Raw genomic sequence first — 23,779 nt, 5'->3', positions numbered from 1 at the left:
GTAAGAAACCCCAAAGCCTAACAGAGATTCATTCTTAGCATCATACATGGCATGCCACGGTAGGGTCTGTAAAATTTTATTAAACCATAAGCAAGTCAGATTCTAAAACAAATGCCTTGATAGAGAACTACGGAACCCTAAACAATAGTTACACAAGTCTCGGTCCTCAAGACCATTGTAACAGAGTGTTTGACAACCAAATATAATGAGAAGAATTACAACCAATGAGCGTGTTATGCCAACAAACCACTCATTTGACACCTCGTGGTCTAAAACCAAGAGGGGCTCAGCTTGGAAGGAAGGAGGTACATTGGCTAGGTGCAATGGAAACGTGGTTGGATCCATGGGGTTGTGGAGCAACTGCCTAAGAAGTGACGCAGTGCCTCCTTGCCCATAAGAGGGGTAGGATGACAATTATAGGAGATTGAGGCAGTCATTCCACATGGTGCCAACCTCTCAATGCTTTAGACAACACAAATCTCGTAGAGAGTCCGTTACATAGCCCTGTGTCACGACTGTACCTATTAGTTGGGAGAGGATAGAACATTTCAGTAAAAGCCCTCGACGGTGCAACAAAAATTACGTCTAGGGAGTGCTGCAACTAGAACCTCCCGCCTTAGACAAAGATCTCAAAATGACTACTCATCTTCACACATTAGCAAAGGATCATAGAAAGGAGCAAGCATTAGGCCACTGACGCACATTCAACCAAAGGACAGCATGCACAAAGGCAGCTCTAGTTGTAGCAGATCTATCCGCTTAGGGAGGTGAATTAAAATTGGGAAGAGTCGCTTTGCCCACCCATACAGTTGTGGATTGTACGATGCACGCACGTATCCTCCTCCTCATTTGGTCATGGCTTTGGCCTAGTTACCGATTGCAGAAGATCTCCTACTTCCTTAAGCTAAGATACATGGAGGGCTTCCCATCAGCCCCGGGTTTGAGAAAATAAGGAGAGATGGCACCTATCACTGTTGTACCACCAGCCTTCATAAGACGATCTCACCTGCAAGGGATCAACTAGTATTCACTCACGACCATTTAACATTTATGACACGTGCACATGGCATATCTGGTTGCGCGATGCAACGTTGTGAATGGGACACACTCAATTTACTACCACTCTCGTCAGCATATGGTTGCATGTGAAGAGCACTGACGTGCTATTATGAACTGTCACAAGGTTTGCAGTCCAACTCCAAAATGAGGTACATATAGACCTAATCCTAAAGGGGGCGAAACCCTCCTAATGGGAGATAAAAAGTGCCCCAAGGGGTGTTCACACAACGCTACTCAATATCCAGCAAATTCCCCCTGTAGTGGCAATGTGAACATGTACAAGAAAGTACATCAATCACCACAAGACATCAAGCCTAAATCCTTGTGGAAAGCTCCGAACTTTTCTCTAGATAATGCCTTGGTGAAAAGCTATGCAACATTGTCATGTGTACGACAATAGGTCAAGCTGATCTCTCCTACATGTAATCTCTCTAATAAAGTGATAGTGTATCTCAATGTGTTTCATGTGAGCATGAAACACAAGATTCTGTGCTACTGCAATAGTACATTGACAGCTTAAGCTCAAGTTCAACCGACGTTAAAATCGGCTTACAATTCTGCATTCTGAACCGGTCCTAGGTTTTGGATACCGAATTCCGAAGTGACTTGCATTATTTAAGGATTCCAAAGCTTTGGGTTTCAAAACCCAGATTGGGAACTGCTGCATTAGCTTCAGTTTATGCAATTAGAAGAGGGCATCGTCGTGAAACAGTCCAAGTATATACAGATGAACCTTGGATCCACACAAAAATAAAAAATAAAAAATCCAGAATTCAGAAGTAGTTCTTGGCAGGATGGGAGCAATACTTTGGTGGCCAACTGTCCAAAACTACATGCATCAAAGTTTCACCCTATCAATGAGTCTTTTGGGTCAAGGCATGTTAAAAGCTCTCAACTATGACATATGTTGGGATCACCCTCAAACTACATGTATATGGCAAGCTATGCACTAGATTTAAGGTATCCTAGTGAATTGGCCTAATTGTGTTCAATGGGCATTAGACATGAGCCTCAATACCACATAAGACAATGTGAAGAAGAGATGTATACATAAAAAACGGCAAATCCAAGGCATATGACACATTAAAGACCATAGAGAGTGGTCATGGTGTCAAAGATCTGAGATCCCAAGTTAGGACTTTGACCCTATGGCTTAAACCCCTGGGCCCCTTCAAGCATTAAAACCAGCATTTGAGCCTTTCTTCTCAGTTTCTAGCAGGCTTAGAACAGAAACTCATCTGCTCTTTTGTGTAATGTTGCCTATTTCAGCACTGTTCACTCAATTTCTGTGCTCTTTGCAAATGATGCAGTATAAAGGATCAGACAAATACATTGACAAGTTATTTAAAGAGAGAATTCAGATTTAGTAGCCACTGTGGATAGATACCTTGGCAATGAGAAAACAGGACTATACCATATGAACACATGGAAGCAGGATGATTAGGGTTGGACAAGCAATTATGAACAACCTTGCCTTAATCTTAGACTTTACAAAGAACAGCAACACATTGCACTAGAAGGGGAAAAGAATGCCTTATAATGTATGGTTTGCTGATCATTGCAAGACTCAAAAAGAAAAGCTCAGCAAAACAAGAGATGGTCCTACGTGCATTGCAAGACTAGTCACTGAAGAAGGAAAATGGAAAGTAGAATCAGGAGAAGAACCTGTGAGAATGAAAGCACCTGAAAAATGGAAAGTAGACTCAGGAGAGGAGGAGCCTTACCAAACAAACAGGTCTCAATAACATAAGAATATTCTGAATTAAGTTACGTGCAAAGAAAACCTAAGGGAGTAAGCTTTGTAGGAAATATTAGCTATTAGCACACATCCAAAGCTAGTACAGAAAGAGAGAGGTAACTTATTGGTGATGTTAAAGACTGCTTGGTAAAGGGCTTTCCCCAGTTTCTCTCTTCTTTCATCCTTTCTCACAAAGAAACTGTTTCAACAATCTGCCTTAACTTCAAAGATGTGCTTTCTATGTCCGTTTTATGCCAATCACAACAGATAAATCAGGATGAAAAGGCATCCAAGAGAGAAAGACTAATGGAAAGTAGATTCACGAGAGGAGGAGCCTTACCAAACAAACAGGTCTCAATAACGTAAGAATATTCAGAATAAAGTTACGTGCAAAGAAAACCTAAGGGAGTGAGCTTTGTAGGAAATATTCACTATTAGCACACATCCAAAGCTTGTATAGAAAGAGAGAGGTAACTTATTGGTGATGTTAAAGACTGCTTAGTAAAGGGCTTTTCTCTTCTTTCATCCTTTCTCACAAAGAAACTGTTTCAACAATCTGCCTTAACTTCAAAGATATGCTTTCTATGTCCGTTTTATGCCAATCACAACGGATAAATCAGGATGAAAAGGCATCCGAGAGAGAAAGATAAGAGTTACCGGCTTAAGCCCTAGAATTTTCTGGTTGGCAAGGGCTACAACCTGGTATGCAATAAAAGAACATTAGTGATAGAAATGGCAGCTACCTTTTCTGCTAGCAAATACGGACAGCAGGACTTCAACTTGCACAACTCCCTTCACACCATGAGCAACCAGCATGTAAGCATGAGATATGATCAACACACTCTGTGAATGGAAGAACGTAATGAGTCAGAAATGCAGGACAGCAAGGACGCACTCACAGAAAAAGCTTCATTGATCTCATAACAATCTACTTGAGAAGATTCAATTCCAGCATTCGCAATTGCCTTGGGAATGGCCAAAGAGGGAGCAGTAGTAAAGAGCTCTGGTGCCTGCATAACCCAGCACCCAACATGAGAAAACCGCTGTAATAAAACATCACGATGTAATTTTTAAGACACACATTCCACGGAGAGGATAATCGCGAGGAAACCTGAGCAGCATCACCAGAACCAATAAAGCGTGCAATGACATGCAGCCCCAATTGGAGAGCCTTTGCCCCACTCACCAAAACAAGCGCAGCTGCCCCATCACTGTTCAAAATTGCAGTGGTGTTTATGTAATAGTTTACTCTTGCAAAATGAGGTTTCAATAAAAAGGCCAAAAAATATGCCTAACTTTCTCAGAGTTGATTCAGGCAAAAACGACCCTATAGAAAAGACCAGTAATTGTCTCTGTCGATGATTGAACTACCCATTACTTAACAGCAGACATAATGAAATTAGAGCAAATCTGAGGCCAAGACAAGAAACGATAAATTGCGCATGGAGCAATATGCTTTGTAAAAAATGGGAAGTTTAGAACCCACAGCAGCTCTCAACATCAAAAGAACTTTAGTATTTGAATGAAGATATTTACAACGCTCATTAAATCAGTAGGCTAGCAGATTTTTGTGAGCTTAGTTTTACTTTCCAATTAAGACTAGTGAAATGTTATTATTTGCAAAGGTCCTCTAACTGAAATTGTTTCTGATTGCAGCTTGTGAACAGATCTTTTACCCTTTACCCAATCTTCAAACCCTTGATTCATGAACACTCAATCTGTCACTATGGATGGCATTTGCACACAAGTAAATATCCCTTGTCCTTTGACTTCCTAATCAGCCCTAACACTACTGACTCTAAGCAAGACTTTTGCGTTAAGCCAATGACAGATACTGGACACTTTATGACGTGGATGAAACCATCTGTTTTGCCATGTGACATTGTTAGAAAACCTAAGCATAAACCAGACAGAGCTCTGATACATGTAGACTATGCAGCAGAATGTTCCCGGATTGATCAACAATCAATCTGTCACTATGGATGGCATTTGCACACAAGCAAACACAAAGAAACATACAGATCTGAAAAGCATGCACAGTCAAGTAGACATCCAAAACACCATGCATATAGAATTGCTCCAAGTAGTACGGATCTGATGGGATATAAAGTGTCAGAATTATTGTTATATTCTAAGATCGCCGGCCGCCTGCCGTACACATGTTGCACGCCGTAGAGCTGATGTGCACCGTCTGTACCTGCCAGTCACCGTATTGTCAGTCAGCCGCCCACATTCCAAACTGTCGGTGCAGAGCCTCGTACAGGTTGTTGTACATCCGTACCAGCTCCTGCCTTCCGTACAGCTGACAAGTCTCAGTACAACACGCGTGTGGGCATCTGTACAATTCAGCGCCATCCGTACAAGTTCGCTGTACCTTGTCCGTACCGTGTACAGAATCCGTACTAACAATTCCGTACTATCAGTTCTGTACAAGTTGAAGGTATCCGTACTTCGTGCAGAGTCTTCTTTGCAGGTGGACTTTGGAAGGTGTTTTTGCCATTGTTTGGCCTGCATTCTGGGAGCACACTTGGGGCTTTTGCACTTTTTGCAGAGAATTGCAGAAATTTGAGGCTTTTAGTTGATTTGCCCCTTTCAGGTGCAATTTCTTGCAGAAATTTAGGGCTTTTGCATTTTGGATGCAATTTGGCAGTTGGAAGATCATTTGGGAGATTTGCAAGCAGTTTTGGACTCAGTGTGAATCAAATTGCAGACTTTTGCCACTTTTTGCAGATATTCTTTGCAGATTTTTGGGCATTTGCAGAGCATTGTGGTGCATTTCAAGCCTTTGATAGGCTGTGATAGTAATTGTCACTGTGGGCAAAATTTTTTTAGCACACTCTGGTTGTGCATTTTACATCCCAGGAAGGGATTTTTTTAGCACACTCTGGTTGTGCATTTTACTTGTCTAGTTGGCTGCATTTTTTTGAGTTTTCTGGCAGAAATGGCTCAGAACAACCCCAATGAGGTGTTTGGAGTCCTCACACAGGAGGATAAGTTGGATGGCACCAACTACTCCTTGTGGAGTTTTATGGTTCACAACATCTTGGTTGGCAGACATCTCTAAGATTATGTCAATGGAGATGAGGCAAGGCCACAATCTGTGGCTACACCTATCACTCCTACCGCTGGAGGCAGAGGTAGAGGTCAAAATGCAACACAAGTAATTGGAGCAGCTACTACTCCAGTGGCTCCCACAGCAGAGAAGAAAAGATGGGATTCTAGGGATGCACAAGCTCTTTCTGTTATTTCTCTTTTTGTCAAGAGGTTCATTATTCCTCACATTTGGTCATGCCAAACCTCAAAGGAAGCTTGGGAGATTTTAGAGATCATGTTTGCAGCAAGAAATGATGCCAGAGTTTCTTTCTTTAAGAGAAAGCTATCTCATACGCATATGGATGAGGGAGATTCCATGAATACTCACAAAACTACAGGATTTGAGGGAACAATTGCTGAATATAGATGAAGTTATTCCAGATTTAGAGATGATTACCACCACTCTTAATTCTCTTCCTGAATCTTATCTTGGTTTCCACACCTCGCTGAATTTGTCATTTAGGGGGGGCAGCAATCCTCTCTCTTTTCACGAGTTGTTAGGACTTTTGTTGCAGGAAGAGCATACAAGAAGAAATATGGCAACACGAGCTGGCGAGCATGCCATGCTTTCTAAGTTCAAGCCCAAAGGAAAAGGGCAGCAAAAGCAACAAGCCAATCAGCCCGCACATCAGCATAAAGCTGATTCAGGACAGCCCTCTTATAAGGCTAAAGGTGATGCAGATAAGCCTAAGAAGAAGGGCATTTGTCACTACTGCAAGACAGGTCATTACATTGGTGAATGCAAGAATCGCATAGCTTAAGACAAGAAAAGGGATTCAAGTATGGCTGTCTCAGATGCATCAGCTCCTAATGCACATGATGGAGGAGATGTTACAACCAACTTTGTGGAAGAGCACTATGCTTTTTTGTCTTGCATTTCAAATTTTTCAGTGGATAGTCCAGATACTACAGCCACTCTTGAGGATGACCCATATGCTTTCTTGACTTGCAGTTATGACCCTTCAAAGGATGCATGCTCTCTCAGTGTCAATGACACTGAACACTTGGTATTTTAATAGTGGTGCTTCTAAGCACATCAATTCCAAGAAGAGCCTTTTTGCATCTCTGCATCCACCACCTACTAAAAAGAAGATGACATGTGCAAATAATTCTTATTATTCAGTGTGTGGAGTGGGGAACATTATACTCACATCCATGGATGGCACAGATTTCAGAATTACAGATGTTCTTTATGTGCCACGCATAAAGAAGAATTTGCTTTTAGTGTCCTCTCTCAATAGAAGAGGATTTTAGGTCATATTTGATGATGCTAAGTATGCAGTTCGAGACAAAGAGAATGACTATGCTTTGATGTTGTTTGGCACTTTGTATTGGGGTCTTTTTCAGCTTGACATTTATGAGAAAAGATCCGATCTTGCACTTTCAGTGAGCACTCCCACTGCTGCGATGCAAAATGCGGAGTTATGGCATGCTAGATATGGGCACATGAGCTATGGCAGCTTGATGACACTTCAGAAGCATGCTATGGTTGATGCATTGCCTCCTTTGGAGTAACCTCCTCCTCATGCATGTGAGGGTTGCATCCTTGGCAAGATGCATAGATTTCCTTTTAAGAAGGATGGTGTAGTAAGAGCTACTCGTAAATTACAGCTCATACACAGTGATGTTTGCGGTCTCAAGAGGACAGCTGCTTTTGGTGGTTCTCTCTATTATGTTACATTCATAGATGACTTCACCAATTATACTTGGGTCTATGGTCTTAAGGCAAAATCAGAAGTGTTTATGCATTTCAAACACTTTGTGGCTATAGTTGAAAGTGAAACAGGACTCAAGGTGTAGACACTTCGCACAGATAGAGGGGGGGAGTATATGTCTCATGAGTTTAAGGCATTTTTGAAGGAAAAAGACATCACGCATCAGCTTACAGTGAGGCTTACACCTCAGCAAAATGGCAAAGCTGAGCGCAAAAATCGCACTCTTATGGAGATGGAGAGATGCATGCTTACTAGTAAGAAGTGCCTCACACGTTTTGGCTCGAAGGCCTTATGTGTGCCAATTATGTTTTGAATCGGGCTCCCACAAAGGCTTTAAAGACAATCACTCCCTATGAGGCATGGCATGGGAGAAAGCCTTCAGTGGATCACTTCAGAGTTTTTGGTTGTGTTGCATATGCCCACGTGCCTGTGGAGTTTCGACATAAGTTATCAGATAAGGCACTCAAGTGTATTTTTGTTGGGTATAGTGCACAAAGCAAAGGCTCTCGTCTCTACAATCTTGCTTCTCGCAAGGATTTTGTGAGTAGAGATGTTATTTTTACCGAGAATTCAGCACATACACATGCTGAATTTAGTATTCCAGCTTCTTCAGATGATGTTTTTGAGGGGATGCTTCCTAGAGCTTTTGGTTCCCCAACTAAGGCTCATGCTGAAAATCAGAATTTACAGCAACCTCCTCCTGATCCACATGCCCCGATTCAGCCACATGCTGATTTTGTACCTCCATAAGGTGTGGATGTAGTTGTTAGGCAAGAGATTCAAGAGATACAAAACAGTTCCGAGAGTAGGCTTGAGGCACCTTTGCCTGGCAGGACTCGTAGTGAATTAAGGCACGCAAGGGGGGCTCTTTTTGTTGCGACAGCTTATGCATGTACTCTTCTTGATGAAGAACCTGACTCTTTTAAAGAAGCCAAGGATAATGTGCATTGAATGCATGCCATGCACAATGAATTGCAGTCCATTGAGAAAAATCAAACTTGGGATGTTGTGGATTTGCCACAAAGAAAGCATGCCATTGGTACCAAATGGGTTTTCAAAGTGAAACGGAAGCCAGATGGGTCCATTGATAGTTACAAGGCAATGGCTAGTTGCCAAAGGCTATGCACAGAAGAAGGGCATAGATTATGAGGAGACTTTTGCTCCTACATCCCGGATGACCACCATAAGGTCAATTATTGCCATGGCTGCAAATTTTGTCTGGAATGTCCATCAATTGGACATAAAAACAGCTTTCCTTAATGGAGACTTGCAGGAAGAGGTTTATGTCAAACAACCTACTAGATTTGAACTTTCTGGCAATGCGCTTCAAGTTTGCAAGCTGAATAAAGCTTTATATGGGCTGAAACAAGCTCCACATGCATGGTATGCCAAGATTGATGCATTCCTGGCAAGTAAGGGGTTACATAATAGTCCCACGCAAAGCACCCTCTACATCAAGAAGGATGGGGGGGATATTTTGGTCATTGATATTTATGTAGATGGCATGCTGCTCACAGGGTCAAATGAGGAAATAATTGCAAATTTCAAAGCTGAGTTGAAGCTAAATTTGACATGACAGATTTGGGCACGTTAAATTTCTATTTGGGGATCCAGTTCATACAAGACAAGTGTGGCATCGTTATGTCTCAATCCAAGTATGTGCAAAAGCTCTTGGATAGGTTCAACATGCATGATTGTAAGCCTATAGCCACTCCCATGGAGACGGGGCTGAAGCTTCCTATGTATGAAGCAGGTGAATCAGTGGATGTCACACTTTATAGTCAGGCTGTTAGATGCCTCATCTATTTGTGCAATACAAGGCCTGATATTCAGTATGCAGTATCTCAAGTATCTCAGGTGAGCAAATATATGCACAGCCCAAAGACTACACATTGGCAAGCTGTAAAACGCATCTTCTGTTATTTGCAAGGCACAAAGTCTTATGGCTTGATGTTTCCTAGGGGGGGTGACTTGCATATGAATGCTTACAATGATTCAGATTGAGCTCGAGACTATGATACCATGCAGTCCACTAGTGGTAATTGTTTCTTTTTAGGCAAAGCTTGCATTTCTTGGCTGAGCAAGAAACAATCTACAGTGCCTACTTCCTCATGTGAATGTAGCTTTCACAGCGACAGTTGACAGTTGAATGTGTTTCGCTACGTCGTTTGTTTGCTGATCTTCATCTCTTGTGGGAGGGTCCTTCTCCAATTCTCACTGATAGTCAGAGTGCTATAGCAATGGCAAAGAATCCTGTGTTTCATGCTCGCATGAAGCACACTGAGGTTCATTATCATTATGTCAGAGAGAAATTGAATGCAGGGAGATCAGTATGATCTATGTGTCAACACATGACAATGTTACAGACAACTTCACCAAAGCACTTCCACGTGAGAAGTTTGAGGCATTTCGCAGTGCCCTAAACTTATCTCCCTTTGGTGATTGATCACTACCTTGTACACCACATTGGCACTGCAGGGGGGTGTTAGAATTATTGTTATATTCTAGGCAGTGGCCAATGTATTGTAATAAGTAAGTTAGGGGCACTTTTCCCTCATTGAGGTTTTTCCCCCTAACCACAGTCCAATCCCTAACTACGGTTAGTGGATAGGATAAGGGTTTTGTCACTTAGACAAAACCCCTCACTCTCACTTGTACGTCACTTCTTCTATTCAATTATTGAGCTCACTCTTGCTCTCTCACTCTTGCATTATGCTCCCATTGTTCTCACACCAAGTGCTTCATACACCTACAGCAAATGCTTCTGAGCCTAGTACCCAAACTAGGGCATTTGTTGCTGCTACCTCCTGCTCTACTGCGTGCTCTTCAGAAGCTTCAGTGGCTTGCTGTGATTTACAAGACTAAGAGCCTAGTGCCCTATTTGTAGGGAAGGGACTGGTCTGCCCCCCCCCCCCTTCCAAGTGGCTGATCCAGCCCTAGAAGGGAGCTGGCCGAAGGGAGCTGGCCGACTGGACAAAACTAGTCCTCGCCTGTATAAGTCCCATCTAATCCTGCAAATGACCCCTTTGTTTGGCCTTGCATCGTCCCCACTTGGTTTCAAGGGTATATGGGAGATTACCAAAGGAGAGGAGATAAATCATAAAGCTCCAAGTTGCCACGGACAAGGTTTTGAAGGCTAGAGATGAGGAAGAACACTTAATAGTCACTTGGGTGGTCCAATAATGAGTGGAACTCTTCTTCATCTTCATCCTCAGAGAAGAAGTTTGATGCAAAGAGAAATGTTTTGAAGGCGGAGTTAACCTATAATCACTAGGCACAAAGAGCCGCTATTGGAGGTAGTGCCCCCAGAGGAGTCAAGGGAAAGGTAACCAGTTCTTTGGCTGCAGCTGCAACTACTCCAGCCTTTGTTCATATAGAGAGCCTGGATATTCCATCTTCCGGAGGAGAGAGGCTGCTCTGACCACTGGAGACTTAGGGAATGGATACTTGACAGTGGTGCTTTCAGGCACATGACACCATCGTGTGAGCTATTGGCAAAGACCTTCAGCAGAAGTCAAGCCACATCTACATCAAAGGCAATTCCATAGATCAAGCTGGAGATTGTTTTGGATGGCAGAGGGGGGAAGCATTCATCCGAAATATTGTATGTTCATCACTCAGCTTTCATTTGTTGTCAATTCATGAAGTATGTAAACTTCGCACACATGTAGAGTTTGAGGAAGATTATGTGGCCTTTAAGCAGTTTTTGATCCGCCTAAAAACAGTACAGAATCTTGTTTGCAGTAAGTTCAAAGATTTAAAAACATGTGACATCATTCGAGTCGTAAAGTTGTCCTAACAATATGGAGCTTGTAAATTTTTGCAAGGAATACTTGTAAAAATTTTATACTTCAGGCATTGCCAACAGGAAGAAACTAAAAAGAACGGCTTGCAAGTACATACCTTATACTTGAGGCATTTCCAGCAGTAACAGAACCCCCCTCTTTGAAAACAGGTCGCAACTTTCTCAATTTTCCCGCATCTAACTACAGAATCTCACATCAAGACAATTCAGTGGCTCTTTGACCAGCATTGTAACGCCAAGGGAAGAACAGAAACCATATAACAGAAGGAAAGAAACAATCAACAATAGGCAAAATCTTAACAAATGAGAGGGTTTTCTTTGAAACATTGGTGCTCAAGTTAACATTCAGTCAGGTTCGAGGCTAAAGCCACTTGAATAGCTAGCAAGCTCTCATAGAACTGTCTTTAAAGACTACTCTGCATTCAAGTTTTCTATCATCATTATAGGTCGCCCGTGAGCTGCTTTGCCTTGAGACTTTCCCTTCAGCCATATCCCATTTTACATCACTAGCACAACATGATGCACATTTGGTCAAAGTTCAAGGTCCAATTGAGCTTTTTGGCACAGGGGTCAAAAAAAAGTCTTTCAAGGTATCATCAAGTAAAGTAAATTCAATATTTACCCCTCGGATAAGTTTTCATTATTATTCAACTAACTTCATGGTTTCACCAATAGCTGTTACTCTCTTAAATAACCTTCATGGTTGGACTAGTAGCTATTACTCTCTTAATTAAATCATGCAACGGAGCACAATTGACTCAGTTTAGCCTCTTCATTCCATTTTTTCTGCTAACCTACCTAATTTGCCACTTGAATGACTAATGTGGAGCCTTCTCTCTTGCATGCACTCATGAATCTGTCATTCTCACCTCCTCTTTACCTAGAGCGAGATTTTTGAGGTAGCCTTAAACACCTTCACTTGGTACTGGTCAAGCAGTCCACTTTTTCAGTTCAAAACTGATATAATTACGCTGCATTGTGCAATAATGTTCTTTTGTTGGTGTCAGTATAATTCACAGAACATGAATTTCTGGGATTGTTTGAGCATTCATCTTTGAAGATGGCTCAGAATCAAAATCAAAATCTGGGTGGCACCAATTATTCGCTGTGGAAATTTGAGGTAAAGAATCTCTTGATTGCAAAGAGTCTATGGGGTTTTGTTATAGAAGAAGATGATTGTCCATAAGTGCATTGTTAGGGACAAAGAAAAGGACTATCAAATAGTCACTAGAGGCACTTTGAGTTAGGGTTTATACTAATTGGACAAACATGACATCAGTATGTCTAATGCTGGAACAAGTGCTTGCAAAAATGAAAAATGCAGAATTATGGCATGCAAGATATAGCCATGTGAGCTATGGTAAATTGCAATTGCTGCAGAGACATGGGATGGTACATGATATGCCTTCCTTGGAGACTCCTCCTAGACATGTCTGTTAAGGGTGCATATTAGGGAAAAATGCCTTTCCTAGAGATGGATCTACTAGAGCTGAGAGGAAATTATAGCTCATACACAATGATGTTTGTGATGCTACGAGGACACCACCTTCGGGACAGCATCTGTATTTTGTTACCTTCATAAATGATTTTTCTACATTTTCATGGGTATATCCCCTAAAAGAAAAATCAGATCTCTTTCAGTACTTCAAATAGTTTGTTGCTATGGCTGAGAATGAGTATGGGTGCAAAGTGCAGACCTTGAGAACAACAGAGGGGGGGAATATATGTCAGATGCCCTCAAAGATTCTTATGCATCAATGTACAGCCCCACATACACCTCAATAAAATGGTGTTGCTGAGAGGAAGGATAGGTCTCCGATAGAGATGCTCAGACGCATGATCAAAGGAAAGAGGCTGCCACACAGATTTTGGATGGAAAATATAACATGTAAAACACAATTTTGAACAGAACGCCCCACCAAGGCTGTTTGGCGCATGACCTATGCACATATGCCTAGTCAGTTGAGAAGCAAGGTGGATGACAAGGCTACTATGTGCATTTTTGTTGGCTACAGCAATGAGAGCAAGGCTTATCATCTCTACAAGACAAGAAGGATTTTTGTCAATAGAGATGTGGTTTCAGATCAGTCCATGACTGAGTTTGATAGACAGTTGCATACAGGTACTTAGGATGTGTTTGGCACTTGAAGGCACTTCAAAGCAGCCAATAGAAGATCAGAATATTCAGCCTGTACATGCTGAAGCACAGCAGCCTTTGGATGCTCCAGGATCAGCCTCTCACACATGACAATGTGCGGAAGCTAGAAGAATCCCTAGATGGCTGTTACAAACTCTGCAGGCCAGCAGACTTTCAGCCCCTCTCTCCAATAGGACAAGGGCTGGCTCAAGAGGGACAAATGGAGAAAACTTTACTGAATCAGCTTAGATGAGTTCACTGTATGATACAGATGAACCAAGCAGTTTTGAGGATGCTCAAGATAGTGAGCATTAGATTAGGGCTATGCAGTTAGAATTGGAATCTATCATGAAGAACAATATATGGAAACCAGTGGATTTGCCCATAGGGAAGAAAGCTATTGGGAGAAAGTAGGTGTACAAGATGAAAAGCAAATCTGATAGTACCATTGACAGGTACAAAGCAAGCTTGGTTGCCAACGGCTATTCTCAGCACAGGGGACAGACTATATGATGAAACCTTTGCTCCCACTTACCACCATCAGATGTATCGGTTCATTGGCTACTCATTTTGGGTCAAAGTACATCAATTGGATATTAAAAAAGCCTTTCTCAATGGGGACTGGCAAGGAGAAGTCTATGTAAGTCAGCCTGTTGGTTTTCACATGCATGGTCAAGAACACAGAGTATGCACAAACTTTACGAGGCACTTGATGGACTGAAACAAGCCTGGTATGAGAAAATTCATATATATTTGAGAAGCTATAGAATAATCCAGACTCAAACTAAGAGTACCATTCATGTCAAGAAGGATAAGAAAGATTTGTTAATTGTCATCTTGCATGTGGATGATATGCTGCTCACAGGCACAAATGAAGAGAGATCTTGACACTTCATTTGAGATGTCGATCTGGGGCTCTTACACATGGCAGCACGGACACCTGTGTTTCATGCACCCTCAAAACACATTGAGATCCATTATCACTATGTCACAAAGAGGTTACATGCAAGAGAGATCGGTTTGATCTACTGTCCTACACATCAGAACATTGCAGATCTTTCCAGCAAGGCTCTATCTAGGGAAAAGTTTGAAGCTTATTTCAATTTGATCACTCCTTGTACCCCAAGACATTGTGGGGTGTTGGAAATATTGTAATTAAAAAGGCAATGGCCAATGTATTAAGTAGTTAGGAGGGTTAGGGGCACTTTGTCCTTCTAAGGTTTTTCTCCCTCATTGAGTTAAGGGTTGAGTGAGTTTTAACTCTCACTAGGGTTCACCAAGGGTTTTAGGGTTTGGTCATGTTGACCGCTCGTATATTCATTCTTGCAACTTTAATTCAAGAGTGCTCCACGTTTTGGCTCTCCCCTACATCTCCACTCCTCAAAGATACTAGCCTTGTCCTCAGGTCCACTAACTCAACATCTTCCACCTCTAATTCCAAGTTTGTGGACCATTCCTACATGAACACTGCTGGCACCCATGGATCTGCATACTTCACCTTAGGAATGCTTAGAACAACCGTGAGAAGTTGATCAAATACCACATTTGCCGCATTGTCTGACTCTGTTGACTTCGATTGGTCCTCCTCCTCCACTTGATCAGCCATCTTTTTCCTGCAATCGTTAGCAAAATTAAAGGCTTGTCATACTAAATTCATTTTTTAATTCTCTTTCTCTTGCCTTCACCTTCACTTGAGTCCCTGTCGTCCTTGGAATCCCTTTTCTTTTGCTTCTCTCCTTTGTCAAACTTGCTCGTAGCCATGACAGCCTACTCGTCAGAGCCTATATCATTGTACAGCTTCAACAACGGTCCTAGCTCTTCAAAATTATTGACCTCGTCCGTTCTCCAGCTCTCAAGCTCCTCTTACTTACTTCTAATTTACAGCTCACTATGCTGAAGAAAGGACAACAATCTGCATGGAACATTGTGCGGATGTTTGCATTATCGCTTGAGGTCAAGGATGGGTCTTGAAGCTGAAAACTGTGCAAAGTAAGGTGCAGAAGGTTTTGGACAAAGATAAAGCTACAGGGGAGAGCACCTATGATGTGCCAAGATCACTGAGGTGAGCACCTATGCTGGCTCCAAGTTCTGTCTCTCCCTTTATTTGCTGCGTGCATATAGCTGTAGACGTCAGTGGCTTCCCTGGGATTGGAGACAAGGCCCATAGGGTCCTATTTATAGGCAAGGGGCTGCTGCCCCCTATCTCTGCAATCTGGATGGACTGGCCCATAAGATCTGCCCCATATGATGGCCAACTGGACCGACCTGATGCAGACCAGGCAAAAGACTGCATTTGGCCTGACAGACCTGCTGCTCAAACCAAACAGCACCAGGACTAGAAAGCCCTCAGCGCAGCCTCGTTTCCAGACCCTTTGCTGGGTTTTTACATGCCCCAGCGTGGGATTCACTTGTGCCACCACTGCTGGCCATCCATGCCGGGCTACGTAGCTGAGTTTCTGCCTCATGCATCAGCCCACGATGCTGCCCTACTGCCAACTAGTCCTCCAAGCTGCCCAAGAGGCAGACAAGTAGCTCGTATGCTTAGTCGATGTGCCCATATGGCACCTTTGTCTCTCACACCCATGCCTACTACTTCACGAACAAGTGCCAACCCCCTGGGTCCTTCTCATGTGAGTTCACAAGTGGGGCATTGACACCATCACCCCAACAAAGATATGGAAAACGAAGGGTTTGGGAGGAGTTTCAAGGTTCCTGATCATAGTTTCTAGAAACGGCCGTTTCTTGGCATGAAACGGAAACGGCGAAACAAAAACGCCGTTTCGTAAAACTTGTTTTTGACCTAGACCCCCAAAATCGCAATTTTGCCGCCTGGCTCCTTTTTTCGCAGCCTCCCGCCCATTGCACTCCTTCTGTGCATCCTTGCTGCTCTCTCCACCTTCTCTAAGCTCTCTCCATCCCTCCATCCTTTGCTCTTGGACTCTCCATCCCGTTTTCCTCGGACCTCCATCCCGTTTTCCTCGGACCTCCATCCTTCTCTCTCCATCCTCTTCATCCATCTCTCCATCTTCTCCATCCTGCAAGCTGCAGCTTGGCAGCCTGCTCTCCATCCCTCCATCCTTCTTCTCTCCATCCTCTCTTACTTGTAACCTCTCCATCCTCCTCCTCTCCATCCTCCTTCACTTCTACCTCTGATCCTCCAAGCTCCTTCCACCTCTCCATCCTCTTTTACCTCTGAGCTTTCTCACTTGTGACCTCTCCATCCTCCTTCTCACCTCTCCATCCTCCTCAATGCCGAGAGATGCTTATTGGGAGGAGCTGGACATATACACCATGTTGTATGAGGAGCTGTCAGCACCAGCACACCACACACGATCATACACTCAACCATCTGGAGATGGTGCTAGTACTTCAATTGCACCCGATGGTCCTCATCCTGATGTTGATGATTCTTCTTCAGACAGTGACACAGATGCCTCAAGCTCATCTGAGGAGGCAGAGGATGACGATAACGAGGAGTCCATGGATGATGCAAATGATCAGTAGTGATGTACCTTAGTCCTTGTCACTTGACTACAACTGTACAGACTACAATGCTAGCCTACTCCTAGTCATGACACTTCAAATGCATCATGCATGCAGCCTGCAAGCTACAGCATGATGCATCTTGATTCCTAGACTAAGTTGTTTCTTTTTTTATGATAGTAGATACAGTACTTACTATTGAGTATACTTTGGACCTTGGTGCCAGGTGGTAGCTGCTTTTTTTTATATCATCCATGGGTGCTTTTATTTTGAGTCTTGCATGACTCATGATCATGAAATTTGTGGATCATGAATCATGATCATCTATGGAGTCTGGACATTGAATGCTTTCAAGTTTCAACTTGTGTAAGTTTAAAGTACTTCAAACTTCTAAATTTCAGATTCTTGTAATGTCAAACTTGTTAGTCATGATACATGTTGATTTCAGATTATTGAAGCATCATTCAAGAATTTAGAATCATAGAGGCATGAATGATGCATTGATGCTTGAAGCTTCGAGTATAGATAATTGTATTATGTATGATTTGCACTCTATTAATAATTATATTATGTATAAAAAATAAATTTTTATACATAAATTGTATCATATTGCTGTTTCTTCCGTTTTCGTTTTGGCGGGGGCTGGAAACTCCGTTTCTTCCGTTTCCGTTTCAGCTGGCAACTATGTTCCTGATGCTTGAAGCACCTTAGGTACAAGAAGAAAGGTGATGTCTTTCTTTATGACAAGAAAGGTACCTGTTGCTTGAAGCACCTTAGGTACACCGTACAAGAAGAAAGATGATGTATTGCTTTATGGCAAGAAAAATGTGGTTCTTGCTGTCCATTCCATATACCCCTAAGATTTTATATGAGTAATGTTCATCTCCCTTGTGGTATTTCGAAGACTCACCCAAAAGTTAGAAGTATGTTCAAGTGGAAAGGCTTGAAGGGGGATGCGTACTCCTATGTGCAAGGATATGAGTTCTGCCAAAAGCAGAACGTAGAATATGTGAAGCAGCCTGGTATCAATTCCTTCACAGAAGTGGGAAACGTGGGAGAGTACCAATGGGTTTTATACATACCTTTGTAAGACTAAAATATATCCAATCGTACAAATTAAGATTTTTGTTGTACAAATGGATTTTGTACCTTCTTCACCAATATGATGCAACCTATGTGGTAGTTGAGCATTTGACAAAGTATATACACTTCATGCCATAAGACTACTTATACAGCCTCTCCAAAAGCTCAATTCTTTCTGCATGGGCTGCCAAGAGAGAGAGTGTGTGACAGGGATAGCAAAATTGATTCACACTTTTGGAGGGAGTTGATGGATAAAGCTAAATCTCAGCATAGCTTGGCATCTTTGATGGGCAGACAGACAAGGTCAACCAATGACTGAAACGCTACCTCAGGCATTATGTTTCTGACCAGCAGACTATATAGGTAGATTGGAAACATCTCACAGAATGCAGTTATAATTCTACTCTGCAGTTATAATTCTACTCCCCACAATCCATCAAATATTTTTGCTCTATATGGTTATAAACAACTCCAGCCCTCCAAAATGGATCTAAGGGAAATAATTGTACCTGCAGTCCTAGATAAGCTGCTGTACATGCATGATATTTAAAAGACCTATAAAAACAGCCGAAGAAAAGACGAACTATAATGATAAATACGGGTCACCAAGGAACTTTATTATTGGATATTAAGTATAATTCAGGCTGCAACCTCACCAATACTCCAAGCTGGCAAAAACAACTAGTGAGAAATCATCTCCAAGGTTTTTTATTCCAATTTCGGTTCTCCACAAGAGACGAGAGTTGGATTTGCCTTCCAACATAAAAATTCACACAATATCATGTTAGTACGCTGAAAAAAGTGTGTTGAGCAAAAATGATCATACTTCTCTGACCGTAAGCCAATTGATGATGAAAGTATTTTAGCCCAGGAACAAATTTTATTATTGGGTATAGAACCAAGGAGGTGAGAAACGGCCAGAAATTGAATCACATGGAAGGGGTTAGCTAAAAACGACAACACATGGGGGGAGCCAACATTTCTCGAACAATGGCGAGAAATGGGAGTGTATTAAGGCTATTTTCAGGTTTAGTGGACTACTTTTCTTTCTTAAATGCAGCAATTAAGATATCCAGGTGCATTACTACATTTTTGAGAACAAAATGCTGAAGTAGGGGGGGATGAAATGAACTTGGAAAAAGATAGGACTGGTTACGAAGAAACTACAACTTTCAAATTTTAATTTAGATACTTCTAGACCTGCATATATAAAATTTAATGTAAAGTACTAAAAGTACCTTTAAGAGGATTATTTACGATGGTGTAATGAATGGTGGGTCCCCGTTAACTGTATACGTACCAGTGTGAATAGGCTTATATGGCTGACATTATATTTTCATGTATATCATGAGGGTAGCTCATCAAGTTCCTATTTCTGTTGGATTGAGCTTGGCCATTCCAGCTTTTCGCAAGCCATGGGATCTTGCTTCATCTGCCATGAATGGCGCTCCATGTTCTTCTTCACCATTGAATTCTATCTACATTTTTGTTGTCTACTGTTTGCATTTGCATGTCTCTTTAGGTATATGATAAAGTTCTAGCAACATAATAGTTAAACAAGAAACCTTGTTAGTTTCTATGTCAAGAAAGGTGATTGTACCATGTCACATCAAAATGGGGTAAATTTCTCAATAGGTGCCCAAGATGTTGAGAAATCATATTAGCATTAGTCATGAGGATTGAAAACAACTAAACTAAGCGCAAGGTCTTAATCGGCCACCGAGCAGCTCTTAATCGACGTAATATATGGCGTTTTCTTTTCGAGAAGCGGGTGGCAGGTTCGAGAAGCTTGTTTCCAGAATCTTCTTGGCTGACTATATAGAGGGGAGCCAGGGGATGTGGCTGAGCGGTGGAGAGGGAGGACAAGTGGAGAACGAAAGAGAGGGTAGAGAGGGAGAGGCTGAGAGAGAGTGGGGAGACGCTGAGAGAAAGCCAGAGCGGCGTGGGAGAGGCACAGCGGCACGATTAGTAGTAGAAGACAAGTGAATAGATCCAAGAGGCTGAGAGAAAGCCAGAGCGGTGAGGGAGAGGAAGAGTGGCACGAATAACTTAGGTTAACCTACATATATTAATGAACATCTCTTCCGTCTCTGCCTCCCCTCTCTTCCCTCCTCAGCCCACCCATCCTCCACCTCTCTCCCTCCCCACCTCTTGCTCCTAATCTCTCAGCCCATTGGAAATTTTCTACAGAAAATTAGGAATTTTTTGCAGTTGATTCGGGTTGAGAATCACTAGCAGATTGCTAGCTATGATTTTTTGAATACGGGCGACCCATTTTAGAGGAGTGAGATATGCTTGGTCAATTGCAACGGAGGATTGGTTTCACAGCCGAGATCAAACCTTTAAGCAGCCCTTTTATCCAAATACCAATTTACCCCTTTCAAAATGGGGTAAATTTCTCAATAGAATTTGTTGCATTTCACTACTACACATATTTGCATGCAGAATGAAAACTCCATTAAATGTCATCCGTGATGCCGTTGGACCTTCTGAGACAATTAGTGTCATTATTTCTTTGAATCACATTATATTTTGCAGATATCTAAAACAAAGCCCTAGGAACACACAGATCAACCAAAAGGCCTATCTTAACCAACACCCAAGTTCAAAATTAAAAAGTATTTTCTGATCCTTTTGGTTCTCTCTTATAGTCAAATATAATACCTTATCAATGCCCTCGTCTTTATCTATAACCACTGCAGGTTTTCCTTTTCCCCCAGGTATCTCAACCTGGAAACAAGAAGGCCATTTTAGTCATCTTGTAAAATGAATAACACCACAAAAATTTGGCAATTCCTGAATTAATCATCGCAAGTAGGTCCCCATGATGAGATAATTGAAAATTCAGAATGCAATACCAGCACAATTTCCCATGAGAGAGCACCAGTTTCGCAAATAGGATAATCGTAACTAGGATAATTGAAAATTAAGAATGCAATACCGGCACAATTTCCCATGAGAGAGCACCAGTTTTGTGTGCCGCAATTGCTCGTTCGTAACTTTGAATAGAATAGTTATCCTGATCTCCACACATCAGCGACATGAAGACCACAAGTTAACTTTCAGATGTAACCTCAGAAGTGCAAAAAAACAATAGTGCACCTCCCAAGCTCCAAGAAATGCTTCATTCAGCAGCAAATCCATGAAAAGATATTGCCATAAAAAAGAATCCACCATTTTCCAAAGGAACAAAACAGGGCTTTCCTTGAATAAAGATTTACAATGCTTGAAAGATTGCCTCCTCTAAATCTGTGATTTTAATCCTAAAAGAAACAACTGACATTTTACCCCGTAGCCCTCAAGGTTGTGTGAAGAGTATGCTTTGCTTGTAGAAAGGCAATCCTTACACTTGCAAATTCTTATTCTCCTCGTAATCAAGCTGGAATGTTTGATTAGTGCATTAACAAAGTCTTTTCTACTTGTGATTAAGCTCCAAACACGAGTTATGTAGTATCACAAAGCATATTATGGTAAAGAGGTTCAGATAGCAATCCTAAATGAACTGCTGAAAATCAAAGGATGAGTGGAGTACTTCCACCTTTATCTGAGGTTCCTTTTTACAACTTTGATAGACGGATGATTCTACAAGCTTGCCTATCACACGTGTGCCTGTCATAAATGTGAGGGTGAGGCATATGCAGCACCCAAAAAGTTCTTGCCACCACACCTACATATGCAATACTTAGCCAAAAGACTTTGAAAGATATTATTGTAATGAACACAATCCATAACACACAAAGTGGGATCAATGGCAATATGCTATGCGGTAATTATGGGTGGATGGCAGTACAAAGTATTGTATCACCTTTAATGCATTAGTGAAAACAAGAGTTTTGCTTTCTGTCTACTTCTTCTCCTTTATAAGAATAGTGCAACTCCTATAGAGATAATTGTCAAAGATATCATAGCCAAAGTGTGTGGTGATGTGATGTGTTGGTGTGTAGTACTAGGAGTTCTAGTACTAGTTCACATGTGTGAGTGCCACGTGTCACTATGGGACTTATCCCATATGCACACGGTGCTAATGTGTCAGTGAGTAGCCTATATAAGGCTTGTACTTCACTTATCATGATATACTGAATGAATGAAAGCCTTCTTCATGTCTTCATTTGAGCATCATTTCCTCACACCCTAACCCTCTCTCTCTCTCTCTCTCTCTCTCTCTCTCTCTCTCTCTCTCTCTCACCACCATGTTTCTAACATGGTATCAGAGCCACCTGCCATAGCTGCCACGTCATCCTAGACCTAACTCTAATTCGAAACCCTAACATAGTTGTAGTCTCCATTTCTGTAGCCACCTCAGCCCTACTCTATTTCACCTCGGTCCTACCTCTTTCTCCAGCCATTAGTCTCTGTTTACTGCCTCCTCCATGCACATGTGATGGTTTAGGTAGCTTTGGCGACCTGATAGCTACCTGGTCGGCATCTTAATCAGCATACTTCTGCACGTGAGGGTTTCCAGGGTTATTTTTTAGGCTTTTTCAGAGCTTTTTGACGCCCAAGATAGCCTCAACTTGCTGCTGCTGTGTATTCGACCACTTGTAAGTTGTGAGCACTTTGTGCAGCACTTCGAGTGCCTTTGGAGGCATTTCCGATGTCTTTTGAGCTTGCTGCTGCATATCTGCATTCAGTAGAGGCATTTCCGAGTTGCTTTGAGGCCTTTACCACGTCTACATCAGCTGTTTGCTGCTGCATATCTGCATTCAGCAGAGGCGTTTCCGAGTTGCTTTGAGGCCTTTACCACATCTACATCAGCTGTTTTCTGCATCAGATAGCCGCTACAGAATTTCGAAGTGCTCTTGTGAGCCGTTTTGAGGGGTTTGGACCTGTTGCAGCACTCAGTTTCACATTTCGAGGCATATCTTTGCTGCTCTCTGATTCGGGTTCACATTTGGAGCATCACTAGGCATTTATATCTTCTCTTTCACACACAAGGAGATTGTTGTTCTGTTTTGAAGACCGAGACTAGCCCATTCCTTTGCTAGGTCTTCATTTCTGCTTGCTGCCCACCTTCACGAACGTCTTTGCCATCATGACTTCATTGTCTTCTACTTCCTTGCTCGTGGAGAAGTTCAACGGGGAAGGTTTTCCCACATGGCAAACCAAAATGCAGCTGCTCCTTATGCATGAAGGAGTTTGGGATGTTATTGAGGATGACTAGGTTGAATTACTTGATCAGTGAGGTCTTGAAAGGGAAGAGGATGATGGTCCCTCTTGGTGGCCGCATTGAGTTTCTTATAGTTGAAGCAGACCCGCCACTTGTTGTTTTTCTTTGGGGTGACTACCATTGGTGAAACCCATTCAGTATTGTGAACCGAAACAATAAACCCAGCTTCTGCAAGTTTCTGCAACTCTGAGCGCAAAGCAGCCCTAATCTCCGATACTTTTGAGCCACATGCTTTGCATTAGGCTTCAGCTCTATCTTGTGCTCTATGGCAGTCACATGGCGAAGGTGGCGGTAGCTAGTTGCGAAGAGGTCAGGGAAATTTTTGAACACACTTTCTAGGAACTCGTCTTTCTCACTTGGCGTGAGGTCTGGGGAAGAAGCAGTAGAATGCTAAGGCCATTGCCCTCATTGGTCTTTGCTTAGCCGACTCTCTCATCCATCGTGTTGATTTTAAGTCGACAGCTAAGCAGATTTGGAATCGCCTCGAGACCTTGTTTGG

General features: G+C 42.2%; 1 protein-coding gene across 2 annotated transcripts in view; it reads right to left on the bottom strand.

Moving 5' to 3' along the window:
* LOC147901833 (acetyl-CoA acetyltransferase 2-like) overlaps positions 1 to 23,779 on the bottom strand; it is a 50,210-nt gene that overhangs the window by 9,472 nt on the left and 16,959 nt on the right. For both annotated transcript variants that reach the window (XR_015540988.1, XM_087374530.1), the window contains exons 6-11: positions 21,055 to 21,132; positions 20,778 to 20,843; positions 11,509 to 11,591; positions 3,909 to 4,008; positions 3,697 to 3,807; positions 3,455 to 3,496 (exon numbers count right to left, since the gene is read on the bottom strand). Coding sequence is in view for 1 of the 2 variants with exons in the window: in XM_087374530.1 (XP_087230656.1) it covers positions 3,455 to 3,496; positions 3,697 to 3,807; positions 3,909 to 4,008; positions 11,509 to 11,591; positions 20,778 to 20,843; positions 21,055 to 21,132 (480 nt within the window). In the remaining variant the exon portion in view is untranslated. The remainder of the gene's footprint in view (positions 1 to 3,454; positions 3,497 to 3,696; positions 3,808 to 3,908; positions 4,009 to 11,508; positions 11,592 to 20,777; positions 20,844 to 21,054; positions 21,133 to 23,779) is intronic.

The sequence above is a fragment of the Dipteris shenzhenensis genome, chromosome 5 (assembly GCF_047967505.1).
Source record: "Dipteris shenzhenensis isolate YYH24624 ecotype China chromosome 5, Dip_SZ_1.0, whole genome shotgun sequence".
NCBI lineage: Eukaryota > Viridiplantae > Streptophyta > Polypodiopsida > Gleicheniales > Dipteridaceae > Dipteris > Dipteris shenzhenensis.
Note: the sequence above shows the minus strand (reverse complement) of the source record. Positions and strands in the feature narration are given on the sequence as shown.